The following is a 16177-nucleotide window of genomic DNA, read 5'->3' on the forward strand; positions in this document are numbered from 1 at the left end:
AGCACAGGGGGATCAGCACAGGGGGATCAGCACAGGGGGATCAGCACGGTGTGGGGCCAGCCCTAGACACTCACGTCCACGAAGTAGGGCTTGGTGAACTCTGCCGCCAGCTGCCGCCGCCAGCTCTCCCCAAAGCCCGGAGGAACGTTGCGCTCGTTCAGCCGCCGCAGCGCCAACTCTTTGTTTCTGCGCATCCGCTCCAGCTGCTCAGGGCTCAGCGCTGAGGCCCTGCCCGCTTCATGATCCGAGGTCTTCTGCCTCTTAGCGGCATCGTCCTGCAAACGGCGAGAGAAAAGACCACTGCAGAGCGGGCGCAGAGAGGCGCGGCCCAGCCGCTTACCCAGCAGCAACCCTGAGACCGCCATGCCACAATCCGGCCCCCCCCCACAACACACGTGTTTTTCTCGCGGCAAAACAGCGACAGATCTGTCCCGATTGGTTACCGCGCCCTAAGAGGGCCCGCCCACAAGCGCGGCTCTGATCCCGCGCTCTCCCATTGGCCAGCGTAAAAACATCCCCTTATTTCTATTGGCTCTCGACGGGCGTAGTGTGCTAGTCTGCCTAGCAATCGTGACGTAAACAAGCCTACAACGCCTATTGGATGTCATTGGTTGCTCAGTCAGGCGTGCAGAACCGCGGGATTTTGGAAGCGGCTCCCAACGGCCGCTAGCACCTCACCCCCCACACAGGCACCGCGCCCCTTCAACAGCCAACCCCCAGCTCTCGGCAGCTCTTGCCAGCTCTCGGCAACCCCCTCCTCACCAGCCCCCAGTGCCCTGCGCAGCTCTCAGCCACCTCCAGCGTCCAGAATGCTCCTTTACCCCTACAGCCTCCACCACCCAGTTACCTCAGTACCACCGCCAGGCTCTGGAGAGCGGCTGCGTTTCCTCGGCGGTGCGGTGCTGAAGAAACAATGTAGCGTCTTCTGCCCGATCATAGCTGCAGCAGTGCCGGAGGGAGGACAATAGCAGCAGGACCGGCGCGAAAACGTGGTCGAAGGGGGCGGGGCCACGATTTGGCGCCAAAAGCTCGCGCAGGCGCCGGGGGCGGGGCCTGGTGTTGACAGAGGGCGGGGCTTAGGGAAGCGCGTCCGCACTGCTTCCGGTACGGAGGGGTTGAGGGATTCCCGCCTGCAGTCGCTCCCTCAGTGTGGGCCGCTCCTCAGCGCCCGCCCCGTACGGGTGCTGTCCCACGTATTACCCGCTTTGCGCATGGACAGATTCGTGGTTAAACGTTCTGCTGAGGAACCTGGGGGTGATGGCAAGAGGCCCCGGTTAGAGGAGGCGGTGGGCGGCCTGCCCCATCCCTCACAGCCCGGTCGGCAGATCCGCGCCCAAGGCCTGAGCCTCGAGTACCGCCTCCTCTTCGGCCGGGCCGAGGCTGACGAGGTCTTCCAGCAGCTGGAAAAGGAGGTGGAGTACTTCGAAGGTAAAGCAGCTGAGGGGGAGGGTCTGATCTTTGGAATCAGCGTGATTAGGTTGGAGGGGACCCCAAAGCCCCCCCAGCCCTGCCGTGTGCTGGCTGCCCCCAACTCAGGCTGCCCATCCATGGCCTCGGGCGCCTCTAGGGATGGGGCACCACAGCTCTGGGTAGCACTGCCACGGTCTCACTGCCCTCTGAATGAAGAGTACCGAGTTAATTTTGATCCATCTTGTTTAAACAGGTGAACAGACAAAGTTGCGTGTGTTTGGCAAATGGCATAACATCCCCAGGAAGCAGGTAACCTACGGAGACCCCGAGTTAACGTACACTTACTCAGGTGTCACCTTTTCTCCTAAGCCATGGATCCCAGTTCTCAACCACATCAGAGATCGCCTTGTTTTGGAAACGGGACACACTTTTAATTTTGTTGTTATTAACAGGTATGTCTGATTTCCAGTCACACAAAGCAGCTCATTCCTATTGCTTGGTGTACTGACAGATCACCAAGGAGTAGTTTGATATTCATTTTGCTGGACTGACAGGTGAACTAATTATTCTGTTTACAGATATAAAGACGGTGAGGACCACATAGGTGAACATCGAGATGATGAGAAGGAGCTGATTCCACGCAGCCCTATTGCATCAGTGTCCTTTGGAGCCTGCAGAGACTTCGTCTTCAGGCACTGTGATTCCAGAGGGAAGAATGCAACACGGCACATTAAGCCCATCATACTGCAGCTAGCCCATGGCAGCCTGCTGATGATAAAGTACCCCACTAATGTGTACTGGTACCACAGCGTGCCCATCCGCAAGAGAGTGCTTGCTCCAAGAATCAACCTGACATTTCGGAAAATGATGGTTGTTGACAAAAAAGCGAGATAGCAATGAAGCACCTGGACCATAGACCCTGAATACTGAAGTTTTCCTCCTCGATATAGCTGTCAGTTCCTCAATCAAGCGGTGTTTGATGATCCAAGGCATTAAAGTAGAAGATAGCGTGCTTGGTAACTTGCTAATAAATTCTGCAGCTACTGATCTTAAATGCCAGGAATGCTTTCAGTAAACAGTTGTTGATACACCACTTATTATCAAGTAATACTCTTGTTTTGGTCAGGATTAAATTTGTTCTCACCTAATCTTAATTAGAGCCACTTCCTTAGAAAGTCCAAAATATTGTTCATCCTTGAAATAGTGAGATAGTTTATAAATACCATAAAGCATGAGGTGTAATCGTTTAGAGTGAGCCTGTAAGCTGGTGGTATTGAGTGGGTGACACTTTCTTGGATGGTCTATCAGTGAGCTACAGCTTGCTTGGTTTTATCTAAATAAAACACAAATGAGACTGACATGAGAAGATGATTGCTAAGATATTAATGCAGTGACTGCAGTATGTTGTACAGTCACTATGATTTGTCTGCATCTATTTTCTCTGCTGCTTTACCTCCTCTGCTTGCGTGGGTTCTTGTGGGCAGCGGTGTGGTGGGACAGAAATACATCAGAGGCACCTCCTCTTCACTCAGTCCTCTGTGCAGAAACCAGGGAGCATAAGGTGACTTTCAGGGGAATATGTTTTATATGGGCAACACAGTGTGAAAAGCTATCACTTCTGAGAGTACCTGTTTTTCTAAACAATTATCCCTAGGGAATCCATTCTGAAAGCCGTTCCCATCCGTGCTCAATCCTACTGAAATGAGGAAAGAGTGTCCAAAGTGTCCACCAGGTCTTAAGGAATCAAGCAATGGTAAGTGCTGAGCAAAAATGCGAGTTGATCCCTGTGTAACCGTGCTTAGGAGCATGTGAATGAGTAGCCTGCAGTCTCTTGGGGCTGTGGAATTAACAGCAGTTCAGAAAAGCTGGAATTGGAAATTCTTATCCTCTGTATTTCCTGTGAAGAGCAGGGCTCTGCTGGGAACCTGGATCCCAGGAATGCACCTAGAGAAGGAGAAGTGCTGCTTCTATCAGATATACTGTGTATATATCTGATAGATTGGCCTTGAAGAAATCAGCAAATATGGACAGTTACTTTTTTTATTAAGTTCTTTTATTGCTACTGTACAGTTACAAAAAATACCCTGAAGTGAAAATGCAACTTCAAACAGCAGTGCGGTGCTGTGACTCTCACACTTTTTTAAAATAATACACAAAATAAAACAATTATCCAAACACAGAGATGTCATCCTAGAGGCCTTATCTGATGTTTGTAAGCTCCTGCATTTTATTAACAACTTTTCCATCACGAAAGCTTCTAACCAGTAACAATATTGGATGAAGCCCAGTGACTTCAAAAGGTGAAGATGGCAAATATCTGCAGAAGCCTTTGAGCTCGCAGTAGGCTGAGTGTCCAGCACAGGACTGGGCCTGAGGTTCTGTCACTTGCTTCCTTCCTCACACTAAGGGCTAAACCAAGGCTGCCTGCTCCTTCCCAGCATTAAAACCTACAACAAATGCTGACTGTTCAGCCCTCATCTCTGCAGCCTTTGAGGAAGGTTGCAGAGTGAACCTGCAGCTGAATGAAAGTGAGCAGGTTATCAGTGTCACGCAGTCATGCTTCCATTCTGATCAAACTGACCCGACAGAAAGCAGTTCTATGCAAAGTACTGAACGTGCAAGCTTGCAACGCTTTGGGGCTGACAAGTTTGAGACTGTTAGCCTGTGGTGTGCATATGTTCTGACACAGCTCCAGCATTACTGCTTCCTAAACAAAATTACCTGAAGAAGAACTTCACAAAACCTCTATGAACAGCCCCTACTGAGAACAGGCTTTGCAGAATATACGCTCTGGCTGGTGGAAATGTTTGGAAGCTTTCAGGTCAAATTGTAGCCCTGCTGGAACGACACGCTTTACAGAGCTTCTCCTGCACTCCCATGCTGCTCAGAACAGGGTTTTCCCCTCCTCTTACATTCTGCAAGTCTGTTAGATTTTATCTGAATGGCCAGGACATTTTTGGCATTTTGCAACCCTTTTTTTTTTCCCCCTCTTGTTGTTTTTCCCTAACTTAACATATAAAAGTTAAAACCATGCTACCAGTAGCCTAACCTAGACAGGGAGGTTTCTCACTAACTGGTATCTCTGTAGATTTATAAAGAGTGTTTTATGTATTATTACTTTGGAACAACGTGAGTGTAGTAAACAGATTCTTATGTACATCTATTATTATTTCAGCTGGCTCTGAGACTTCATTAAGGAACTGAATGCCTGAGAGCTTCAGGCAGTGATATGAATACATGAGGTACAAAGTTACCTAAAAAAAAAGCTATGAAGACAGTAATGATTTGAAAACTTAGTTGTTGTTTTACACTGAAAAATCTAGTCTGAGGAATGGGTCCTTTTCCTCCATGTTAGAATTATAGAAAAGAGCTAAAAACAGTCTACATATTTTATTCCTGATAATTTAAAAGCAGTCAAAAATAATTTTTCCTTCTCCATCCATGCTTTGAGATACTATTATTTTTAACACATTAGACAACCTAGAGCAGCAAAGTACAATTTATATGGAAATCTGCATGTCTAATGCAGAGACACCAGAATTTGCAGACTGCCTTACCAGACAAGTTGCCCATTGGTCCAGATTCAGTTCTGTATGCTCAAATTTTACAAGGATGCTTGGGTTGCTGTTTATCTCAGCTCACAGTCACAACCAGTATAAGCTCTAATGCTCAGCTGCAAGCCTGACAACATACATCCGAAAGGCTGATGACAAATGACAGTTTTTAGCATTAAAATAGGAAGGGCACATCTAGAACACCAATTACAATAGCCTTAAAGTTAATGGTATTAAAAGCTGTAGTCCTTACTACCAGCATTAGTATTCAACAGTTTGAGTGACCAAGAAAATTACAATATTGACAGCTAGCTCTAACTCTTCTGTCTTTCCATGTCACCTGTAGTGCAAAGATACAGAGCAATAAGTCAGGCGTCAGCTCTTAATTGGTAAAAGAATTTGATCTTTTCTCCTCGAAAAAGGAAACTGCTGCCTGAATCAGTAATTCCATGACATATAGAGAACTGAACTATTAGGAAGTGGGAAGGAAATTTTTTGGTCATGCATGTTCTGTAAGGAGGCCTTGTTTTATTCACTGGCTGGGATATCAGGAGAAATCTGCTGTCATTCTTTTCATCCCATCATCTTGAGACACCTCTCAGAACACAGCTGGCACGCAGTGGACTCAGACAATGGTAATCTGTTCAAATAGGCTCAAGGCACTTTGTTTCTCAAATCATTGCCTTTGATAACAGTAGCTTCCCAGCAACTGCTCCTGGGGCTCCCTTGTTCAGAAACGTCTGCACTGAAGTGTACAGGATTCCACATCTCCCCTTGAAAACATACATGTGTTCAGAATATGGAAATCAGCCTTGGAAAGTCTGTTTTGAGATGTCTGTCTCGGAGCTGTGATACTGACAGAATTGCTACTGAACAGAATAAATGCTCTTCTAATACAAATACACTTTGGACTGCACGACGTTAGCAGACCAACTTTGGGTAGCTTAATTTTGGTACAAAACTACTCCCAGCAAGAGCCAGCTGCTGCCATGGAGGGAGGGGAAAGTTAAAGGGCCTGTGGTGGATTATTTGCATAACAGACAGGAGGTGCAACGTGGATCTCAGCAGAGGAATTTGGTCAGTTTTTGTCCTCCTCCATCTCTCTTAATCACTCTTCAGGCCTCAACTCCAAACTCTGGTGCTGTACCCTTGAGTGAACACGCTCATAGAACAGCAGGTAAGCACTAGAGGCAAGGACCTCCTGCAAGCTAGCTTTGCGAACCGTATCGTCTGAAATCCATAGCCACTGATTGCTGACAGAGAGCGGGCTCTTGGGAGAAGGCGGAGAGCGGCGGTAAGTCACAAAGTGTCCAGAGTGCATGTCTCCATGGTGCACAACCACCGCCATCAGCCGGTACAGGTACACAGGGGGACTGAGAGAGAGGAGAGAAAGGGTCAGCAGACCTCGTGTGTCTCACATGGACCTAAGGAAGCTCCACTTGCTTTGTCTTTGCTTGCAATTTCTTTCCAGAGCAAGTAATTGTGTCTAAGAGACGTGCTGCAGTTACTGTGTGCAGTTGCTGTGCAATTACTTTTCGTTATTCTAAGTCTTTCTGTTATTTTAAGTGCACTGCAGTGCTGCCTGACTACTGAAGAAAGCAAACCATTCATTTTAAAGGTTTAATGCACCAGACAGCTATTACATCTTTCTTAAAAAGAGGTCAAATTATGGTGGGTAATCCATAGATAAAAACAGGTATACTTTAAGCTCTACAACTGTCTTCATAACAAATGTTTGGCACAGAGCGTTTGCTCGCTTCTCATTTCCCAAATATTGTGGGAAATGTGCTCCCCATGGGATGATAACCAACAGTTCTGTAACAGAACATTGGTCACAGGACTGAAAAGGGAACTTTCTCAAAAAACAAGTCATCATCATAAGCATCAAGACTGGATTTATTAAGTAGAATCATGGCAGCTGCAATTGAGATTGTTAAATAGAACTCTTACAGATTTTTTTTCCAATATAGTAAGGATTTCTTGCAGGAACTTAAAGAAACCTAACAACTCTCACAGGAACAGTTAAAAGTCAAAGAAGGAGTAGTAGGAAAAACAGCATGAGTGAGAATATGGCAATCCAGAAGGATGATTGCTGCACGCTGAACCAAAGAAAAGAGATTCCGAGTTCTCCCTGTAATAAGCTCAACTCCCTTTCTTAGAAGGAGAGAAATGGAGCCAAAGACAATCAGCAAGGAAAACAGAAAACAATTTTCTGCACAGGAACTAGGATAGATGTTAAGTTCTACGACTACACAGCCTTTTGGTAAAGACAATAAAGGAAAACATAACTCAAATGGATGGAAATACAAACAGGGTGCACATCTCACTTACCTGCACTCAGGGAATGCAGCGAGTGGGAAAGTTCCCGAGGACATTAAGAGTGGAGAGGAGCAGGCGCCATTCATAAGGAGAGATTTGGTACCACATGTCTGCTCTGCATCTGCAAAACAAAACAGGCACTGGTCATTTAACTTCAGTGCTGCCACAAGTATTGCTAACTGCTTCTGTTTCTACAGTGTCTGTCATCACAGAATGTGAAGGCAGTTCATTTTAATTCATTACGTATCACAGTCCCTTGATATCTAAAGGCAAGAGGTAAATACAGGTAAATACCTGAAGGTTTTACTGCTATCCCATCCCTTGTTCCAGGCTTTGTCTCTTCGGAGCTTTTCTGATTCAGATCATTCTGAGTTGATTTATGAACAGGAATGTGATATTTGTAGATGTCCATGATTAGGAACTCATTGAACTGTACATGTTCATGACGTTTCAGAGGAGTCCCTTGGTTTGACCAGCTCAGTCTTTGCAGATGGATACACAAACACTGAGGGAGCTTCAAAGTTCCATACAAAAGAGAAGTCAAAATACATTTTAAGTGAAGAGAAACAGCTGCTAAAAGCATTCTAATGGAACTAATAAGTCCAGTAGATAAGGAATTAAGTCACTGAACTGTTGTTCCTTTATGTGCTATTTCTGTATCTAAGCTTACTGCAATACTATTTCTGAGTCACAACTGTTCAGATTTCTAATAGTGCCACCTTGCTTGCTAGGCAGTAGGACAGAGCATGTTAATTACTGACTGCAAATGGGGGAAGGAAAAGAAAAATCACACACATTCCTAAAAAGCCCATCTCATTTTGCTTGATGATCTGCAAGGTAGAAATGAGCACTGGAATTTGTGTCAGTATGTTGCTGCCAGACATTTGCTAATATTCCATAAATAATGGCATCACACAGTAAGAGTACCCAGGGAAAAAAGGTCAAGGAGTTATAAATATCTGTCAGACAAAGTCATGCCGAGGCTGGCCTTTGTCAGTAAGGAAATGTTATTAGGAATGGCCCTGCTGTCCTCTGCATTATCTGATACAGAACAAGAAACTTGTAAGCACCTCCACTATGAACGTTTCCAGTTCTTTAGCACTGCGTTCTCTTGTTTAAACCTTCTGTAGTTAGAATATGTTAACTTTGAAATGCACAAATTATCCTACAAATAGGCTGTATATATCAACTGCTTTACTGACCAAGGGAATAAAAAAGTAACACAAGGCAAACAAACTGCACCTAAGCCAAACTCAAGTGTTTTGCTGAATAGCAGTGGAGTACTCACGTTCTTTAAGCTAAAGAGTTCAGAGCTTTGTTAACTGAGATTTCAATGTCTACAAATATTTGACAAAAGCTTTTTTTTTCTATTTCAGAAAACATTAGAGAAGTGCAATAAGTAGTAGAAGTAGACATTAAGCAAACGGGTCAAAGAAAGAGATTACTATTTAATAGGATTTAAAAGTGGATTTGGGGGGTTAGCTCGCCTTACCTTCCCTAGCTTTAATTGCTTAACAAATGTTGTTTTCTGGTTTTCTATGCTCTGTCCATTCAGAGTCCCTTCCGCCTGAATCTGAAATCAAAGGGAAAACAGAGTTGTTTCATCACTTGTATCAAATTACAAACAATAATCCTGCTGCAGGTTTGCATGCTGCATGCCAAGCTATCCCTGGGACATGAATTTCTTCTACCATTTTCCTCTCTCAAGAGCTGTTGGCCCATTCCAATGGATCCATGTTTTAACACAGAACTGAGCAGAAACAGCTCTTAGAGAACAAACCTAGTTTACATGTAGCCATTTCTGTTAGGTATCAAACAATCCGTTTTGGCTCCCTGTCATCAAAGTACAGGCAAATATAAAGTAATGTTTCAAAAGGGGACCAATTCTTGTTTTGTTCTTCTAAATATGATCTAAATACCAAATAAAGCAGTTGTAAATTTTATTATGTTAACAATAAATAAAGCTTCAAAATACTGTGGGGTAATAACTCTATTTTAAGAATAATAAATCCCAGGCAAGCTAAAGGCTTTCCTGAAGTCATGAAGAAAGGAGTAGAAAACCGAAGCCATAATTCTGTCAGCAGGCTTGAAACTGAGCTCAAAGGTTACATAAATTACAATGACATACTTTAGTGCAATTGTCACACACAACATCCTTCACAGATTCAGAGGAGATGAAGTGATGGAGGCAGTGATCCAGTGTCATAGGATGACCCTTAGAACAACAGCAAAAACAATTAATTACAGACATAAGGTAACGGCTACAATACAAAGGTCTGCACATTTTGCCCCCAAATCTACAATGTTTTATCATTTAAAGATTTTCACAAAGCCAGTGAGACACAGAAACTATTTCCAGTTGAAATGTAACCAGAGACAGAGCACTTGAAGGTCATCTTCTAAGTCTGCCTGTAATACACAGCCCTCAGGATACAATCTGCTCTGTTCAATTTAACCAAAAGGACCAAATAATCCACCAGGAGAAAAAGAAAACTCAGTGCCTACAGTCACACCCACCAGGCTAATTGCTCATTTCCCTCATTGCCTTAGTAGTAAGGTCCTGTGCTAACACAGCAGGACTGCTTATAAAGGCAACTCCAGTTACTCATTTAGTAACACCTCATTGAGGTGCTACTGAGGCTGTAAAAGGATAACAGTGAAGATAAAGCCCTGGTGGCAAGGCAGTAGAGTAGAGTAGGGTGGCAAGACCCATCAAAGGCAGATACATACCCACACAGCTGCTGGAATACTCAGGGAGAGACTGTCAAATGTGTCATACCTCACAGGACTCTGCAAGAAAATATTTCAAATGCAGTGAGCAACCAAATCCACCATGGTCTAAAAAACCAAATAGGTCAACCATTACCTCCCAACAGCCTCATGCAGAACAAGTACACCGTGTATGTCTGTTAAATCACTTGTTTTCCCCACAGCTGTAGTGCTAGGAAACACCTGATGCAGATGCTGATACAGGTACTGCTCTGCCTGTTCCTGCTGAAGCTGCCCCTGCTCGCTTCTAAACTTGTTTGCAAGTTTTTGAAAAGTGTTCTTAGAGTTGGGTGTATGAATTCCATCTATTTTCTGTATTTTTGCTTCATTCAGCTTATCTTCATCTCCTCACTCTGGATGACTGCAACCTTTGCATGTGCAATCACAATACTGCATGCTGAATGAATAGCCAGTCCTAAAATGCAAGTGGATTTTCAGCATATGATCCCTGTGATATTGGATACTAAATGTAATTAAACAACGATTCTACCCGATAAGATAGCTGTCATCCCCAGGAAGTGAATCACACTTCATTTTCTTTGGGATGCTTAGCAATATTTTCTTGTTCAATACAAAATGCCACAACAAGTAGCTGAAAAAAATAATGGCTGAAGCTGTTATCCCTGCAAACTACTGAGCTTAAACCAATTATGTTGGAAACAAGGGATGGTGGTTTCACCTCAGAATGCACTCTGAATATCAGGGATCACTCTTCACGTGTACCTACACACAGCACACTTTTGTATACCTGGTGTTCACAGTGTTTGCAAACCATGTTGCTGGTCAGCCTTCCATGAAAAGGATGCTGAGACTTCCAGTGATTTGACATAGGAGGAAGAGATCCTGAAACACAAAGATGAAATTGTCCTTTTATTTTCAAAACATCCACGTTCATCACTGTAATTCCAACTGTTTGGCCTATTGTAACAAAAGCTGTAAAACACGGTCTGCCCCACTAACAAATAACAAATGGTATTTTACAAATGAGGAGATGCACGTCACTCCAATAAAGACAAAGATCAGTTGCTCTTATCCCCTTAATAAACCAAATGATCACACTATGACTTAATATTCATGTTTCAGGATGGAAGAAAAAACATACCTCTGGTTCGGCAGCTAATTTGCTTTTGGGTTATTTCTGGCTGCTGCAGAGGAAGATAAAAGATGTCATCAGCCCCACCTTAGAGAAGCTTACATATTAAATATATATTTCATCCCTGATTTCAGAACAAAGGTATGAGTTGAAGTGTCTTTGTGATTGAAGAAAGCCAAAAACCTGGTGCAGAACAAAGTTCTAAGTGACAAATAGAGCAGTTCTAATACAATGAACAGTTAACCTGTCGAATTCTGTGCCTGATAGCACTGAAATAAAAGCTCAACAAGTTTTCAGACTGTTTGTATGCATTTTAGGCAAAAAGATACAAATCTTCCATCAGCATTAAGCTGACCATTAATGCTGAAGGATGAGCTAAAACTTCACCTCCAAATGCACTGTTCTATAAGCACCCATTCTGCAGTTGCCCTTAGTTGCATCAGGTCTAACAGATAAGAGTAAATGACTGCACCAACTGCTGCTCTGTGTTAGTTTTGCTAGTTTTTCAGTCCCTATGTTCAATGGATTTAGGAATGCAAAAGCTCTCATGCAAGCAGAGTCACAACAGACTGAGGTACATTTGCCTTCAAACATTTTTTTTTTTCTTTTCATTACCTGGGCTACTGATTCATTTCTCTCAGAGCAATAAAGAGCAGCTTTGTAAACCCTATGCTAATATCTTCAGTTTCTCAACAGGCACCTCACACTTGACACGCTTAGGAATCTAGGCAGACTACCAAGTACATATGGAAACTTCTCCTGATAAGAAAACAACATTGGTAAAGTCGTCACCTCCAATGAATGCACATCAAACAAATGTGTGACACGTGGCTGACGATCCCGTTCATCTTCCAGTGAAGAGGTAAGGACATGAAATAGTTCATGAGCATCCTATTAAACAGAGGCATAGGGGTTACAGGAAGCAAAACAAAAAAGAAACCCATCCAAACATACACCAGGAGTGCTGAGAGTCCACAGCACTATGAAATTAAAGGGGAAAAATCACTGCTTAGAGCTTATCTTACATATTAATAGTCATCAATTGTGCATCCAATTCAAGTTTAGTAAGAAGTGTTCTCTATAAAACTGAATTTCATAACAGCAGGCATTATTAAAAACATTCTGGGCTGGATAAATTTAAGAGGCACCAAAATCATTGAAGAAAAAAATGAATGCACAAATGTCTGCTTTCCTGAGTTTCAATAAAACCATCACTGAAATCTGTGCTATTTGGTCTGGCTCTGAAACATAAAAGAAGAATGCCACCATATTTTATGAATGAGAAAATTGATTGAGTTTATCGACCAGCTGCACGCACTTAGGGGCTAGAAATACTGAAAATAAGTCTTAGAAATCCCCTATGGGACTGAATTTGGAAATAGTAACCAAGTTGAGTCCATCCTTGCAAGCAGAAGCCCTTCAGATACAGGGCAGTGAGGGCTGCATCCCTTCTGCTTTAATATGTCAAACCAAATCTGAACATACTAAGCAGGAGGTTTTGAAGCAGCCAGGCTTTCCATGACAGACATCTAAGCAAACTGAAAACACCATTCATGAATCACAAATCACATGGTTGTTCTCCTTCATTTTTTTTAAAGCAAACTTTTTCCTACAGCAAAGATTCAGCTCTGACACCCAGTGCTATTAGTGCTATTGCTTCAGTTTTTGATTATTCCAGATCTAAGCACTGAACTGTACATCAGGCAGTCTAACTTGAATTTTGTAATCACCTGCTCTTCAAATGTCGAGATCTGCCACCTGTAAATTCTTAACACTTCTAATAAGCAGCTTGCATCCAGGACATCATCTTCTGTTACCTCTTGACAGGATAAAGCTTAAAGACATTGCATTTTAACATGTTAGAAGGAGCCACAAAGCATGGTTAGAACACAGGTCTGTGTATTTTAGGATTTATGCTACTTAGGCACAATATAATTGATTACCATAAAGATGCTCTTGATTAAGACAGGTAAACAATGACAACCAAACTAGCATGTATTAATTGCCATTCTCATCTGACAGTGTCATTGACTGCATACATTCTCTTTGTCTAATATACTTGTAAAGTGAAGCATTTCCCAACTGACACACATAGAGAGAATAAGCAATAATATAAACACTGCCTGAAAAGATCACTTTACGAGTGGATGAGGTAAAAAGAGGATCTCTAGATACCACAAAACCATCAATGTTAACGTCTCACTGTCCCTTTATCGCTTGAACTTACAAGCTCAAGCACAGTTTTAGTGTGAACAACATCCTGAGACACTAAACCAAAAAGAGGAACCCAGCACTGCCTGCACTTTCTTTGAGAAAGATTAATGTTGATGCTAAGTGCTTTCTTCCTGGCTTACCACGACGTGAATGAGTTTGGTACCTCTTAGGAGATGCAACAGAGTGAGCGACAAGTACTGCTGCTCGCTGGGTTGGTTCTGCTCTGCCTTGTACTGTGCTGTGAACTCCTCCAGCCACCTGATGAACGAGGGGCACGAAGACAGGCCTTGCAGCAGGGAGTTCATGAAGCAGGTGTTGCCGAGGTTCAGCAGGCCAGGCACCAGGCCTGCCAACAGAGATGGAAGAGCTGACACTGCGGGCTGCAAAAACCTTACTACTTTCACTGGCAAGTGAATTTGGTATGGAAATTACATGATTTCTGTTCATTTGGTGCTGAAAACTAGAAGGTTCTCACATGGCTGTTTTGCATCCCAAAATGCAAAATAAAATAAGATCTGTGACCTGCAGCAGTAATTAAATTACCACAGAAGAGACGCGAGCATATATTCAGTAAGTCACAATTATTAATAATAGATACAATTAATAGCTTACATAAGGAACAAGAGTCCTCTGTTCAACACAGATTGTAACCTGTGACATTTTAAAGGCAAGGACAGCGGCCCAAACCTTAACTTCAGTGACAGCCCACCATTTCCAACAGCTCCTAACGACGAACGCAGATAACGGGGTGCCCGGGGAACCCCAAACCGGGCCTCTGCCCTCAGCAACGGCCTCGCCCGCCTCCCCCCGCCGCTCCCTACCTCTCCTCCGCTTCTTCCTCTCGGCGATGGGCCCCCACAGCACGTAGATCCCCGCCGCCACGGCGGCCGCCAGCCCCCCGATCACCCCCCAGCTCCGCATCGCCCTGTACCTGCACGGGGAGACACGGGGACGGTGACGGAGGCGGCCACGCAACGGGGCTCGGAGCGACGCTCGAGCCTCGCCTGCCGGTCCCCACCCCTCTCAGCCCCGCCGCTGACCTGCCGCCCGCCCCGGCCCTCAGCGCCCGCCGCACGGCGCCGCCGGGCAGCATCGCACCCCGGAACTCGGACCTGCGGGCGGGTGGCGCGACGGACGGGCAGCGCGGGGCACCGGAAGTAGCGAGGGGGGCGCCGGAAGTGACGCCATAAGCACGCTCCGCGCCGGGCCGCCCCCTAGCAACGGTTGCTAAGGCCGCGCGTTGGGCGAGGATTGCGGAGTCCCGAGCGTGGTGCGGGGTTCTGTGCCTGACTCGGCGGCCTCGCTCTGCACACAGCGCTGTCACTTTTTTTTTTTGTTTTAACCGAGGTGCTCTAGGGGTTGTGTAGCGAAAGCAGCGTTTGCCATCAACGCAGACATACGTGCAGCTTCTGGGAGCTCCTCGAGGTGGCAGCTGCCGACTGTGGGCCTGGCAGGGAGCAGCGTCCTCCTCTTTACACCTTCCCAAACTAATTATCGAGCTGTGTTACAGGGTGCCTGGTGCACCTTTCAGCCTAGTCCTCGTTTGCCTGGCCTTGTTCCATATGTGCCAGAGGGAGAGGGGAGCCCAGAGAGCACAGGAACAAGGGGCTGATTGAGGTGGGGAAGTGGTGGAAGAGAAGGGCAAATTAAGCTGCCCTGACTGCTGCAGCACTCCTGTGAGATGTACAATGCTGACGTAACACACTGAATACATGAACAAAAGGCACCAGGGTGCTGAGAGGACCAAAATTCCCACCTTCCTCTTGTGGGCTTTACGATGTTTCACCTCGTGAGACAGAGCAGACTTTTCAGATTATATAAAATACTGAAGTATGGTTTCTTTAACCTGTGTTTTTTGAAGAGGAATGTGTGGATAGATGAGGGTTAGCTGCCAAAGCCTTTCATTTTTTTTTTATGTTATGGGCCAGGCTGCCTTTTATTCCAAATAAACTGCTCAGCCCCTTTGTAAGAACAACCAACTGAAACAGCCATTCTTTACCCAAATCACAGCACCACCCAAATCAAAGACAACAAGGATGCACGATGAAAGAGCCACACTGTTTGTGCAAATCTGCGTGTCTGGGAAAGATGAGCAAAAAATGTCAGGGGAGGTGACAGTTACCCAAATATATGCATCTTGATCCACATGGAATGACACTAAGGTACCTGAGACACCCATGAGGTCTTTTGTGATCAATTGTACAGTGTGGTGCTACACAAAGTGCACGGATGGAGACTGCAGGACACACACAGTTATTGAAATGAAGCTTAGTGTGAGCATCAGGATTCCACTCCCAGGCACAAATGAAAGAATTATTCTCACAACTTTTAAGGCAGCGGAAGCTCTAGCTACACTGCCTCTGAGACCTCTTCTATACATACTAAAAACTGTTCACATTTTCAGTATTTAGCATCATAAACCGAATCTGTGTGATAGCTGAACAACTCTCAGTCACATATTAAGCGTGCTTGGTTTGTCATAGCCAGGCCAACTCTCTGTTGGGCATCATCTGTTTTCCCTGGTCAGAATTTGCACGCCTTCTGACTTATTCCTCACGATAATACTTTTCACCTGTCTTCATCTGAATTCACCTTGCTGATTTCAGGCCATTTTTTAATTAGTCAAACGTATCTTACATTTTAATCACGTAAAAAGTCTCCTAGCACATTTCTTTTAATTTTCTCCTGCATGCCTTTCTCTGGAAAGGATTCTTCTGTAAATGCACAGCTAAATTTTCTCTTCCTATTGCAGAAGAAAGTCTACAGGGGGGAATGCACCTGGCAGACAGCATATTTTGCAGCTAAATGACTGAGATTT

General features: G+C 44.6%; 3 protein-coding genes across 7 annotated transcripts in view; 1 reads left to right on the forward strand and 2 right to left on the reverse strand.

Moving 5' to 3' along the window:
• The window catches only part of UNG (uracil DNA glycosylase), a 4484-nt gene extending 3517 nt beyond the window's left edge, over positions 1-967 (reverse strand). The window contains exons 1-2 of the mRNA XM_042865775.1: positions 848-967; positions 75-275 (exon numbers count right to left, since the gene is read on the reverse strand). Coding sequence (XP_042721709.1) covers positions 75-275; positions 848-937 — 291 coding nt within the window. The 5' untranslated portion in view covers positions 938-967. The remainder of the gene's footprint in view (positions 1-74; positions 276-847) is intronic.
• Positions 968-1099: 132 nt separating this feature from the next.
• On the forward strand, positions 1100-3589 carry ALKBH2 (alkB homolog 2, alpha-ketoglutarate dependent dioxygenase). 4 transcript variants are annotated; one of them, XR_006177826.1, is made up of 5 exons: positions 1100-1428; positions 1664-1862; positions 1989-2426; positions 3065-3163; positions 3316-3589. XR_006177826.1 is itself a non-coding variant. In XM_042865602.1 (3 exons), exons 1-3 carry the CDS (start codon positions 1212-1214, stop codon positions 2302-2304), a joined length of 732 nt encoding a protein of 243 aa, XP_042721536.1. In that variant the 5' UTR covers positions 1100-1211; the 3' UTR covers positions 2305-2773. The 4 variants fall into 4 exon arrangements, 1 of the variants encoding a protein (XP_042721536.1); XR_006177827.1 differs by having other exon boundaries at positions 3321-3589; XR_006177825.1 differs by having other exon boundaries at positions 3065-3589.
• Positions 3442-14283, reverse strand: USP30 (ubiquitin specific peptidase 30). 2 transcript variants are annotated; one of them, XM_042865601.1, is made up of 12 exons: positions 14181-14283; positions 13523-13705; positions 12876-12979; positions 11938-12036; positions 11155-11197; positions 10801-10895; positions 10014-10073; positions 9412-9498; positions 8776-8856; positions 7578-7797; positions 7296-7404; positions 3442-6337 (listed from the first exon to the last, which is right to left on the reverse strand). In XM_042865601.1, exons 1-12 carry the CDS (start codon positions 14278-14280, stop codon positions 6073-6075), a joined length of 1446 nt encoding a protein of 481 aa, XP_042721535.1. In that variant the 5' UTR covers positions 14281-14283; the 3' UTR covers positions 3442-6072. The 2 variants fall into 2 exon arrangements, with proteins under 2 accessions (XP_042721535.1, XP_042721534.1); XM_042865600.1 differs by lacking the exon at positions 14181-14283 and having other exon boundaries at positions 13500-14159.
• Positions 14284-16177: the final 1894 nt, after the last annotated feature.

The sequence above is a fragment of the Lagopus leucura genome, unplaced genomic scaffold (assembly GCF_019238085.1).
Source record: "Lagopus leucura isolate 7727_CA_CO unplaced genomic scaffold, USGS_WTPT01 Super-Scaffold_806, whole genome shotgun sequence".
Taxonomy (NCBI): domain Eukaryota; kingdom Metazoa; phylum Chordata; class Aves; order Galliformes; family Phasianidae; genus Lagopus; species Lagopus leucura.

What these genes read in the sequence shown, in the direction of transcription:
- USP30 (XM_042865600.1), bottom strand. Translation starts at nt 13,806, where the DNA reads ATGAACAGAAATCATGTAATTTCCATACCAAATTCACTTGCCAGTGAA. An exon ending in AATTAGCTGCCGAACCAGAG is followed by an intron (nt 10,896 to 11,154) that starts GTATGTTTTTTC and finishes TTTGTGTTTCAG; the next exon opens with GATCTCTTCCTCCTATGTCA. An exon ending in GATAGCAGTAAAACCTTCAG is followed by an intron (nt 7,405 to 7,577) that starts GTATTTACCTGT and finishes TTTGTTTTGCAG; the next exon opens with ATGCAGAGCAGACATGTGGT.
- ALKBH2 (XM_042865602.1), top strand. Translation starts at nt 1,212, where the DNA reads ATGGACAGATTCGTGGTTAAACGTTCTGCTGAGGAACCTGGGGGTGAT. An exon ending in GGAGGTGGAGTACTTCGAAG is followed by an intron (nt 1,429 to 1,663) that starts GTAAAGCAGCTG and finishes TTGTTTAAACAG; the next exon opens with GTGAACAGACAAAGTTGCGT. An exon ending in AATTTTGTTGTTATTAACAG is followed by an intron (nt 1,863 to 1,988) that starts GTATGTCTGATT and finishes TTCTGTTTACAG; the next exon opens with ATATAAAGACGGTGAGGACC.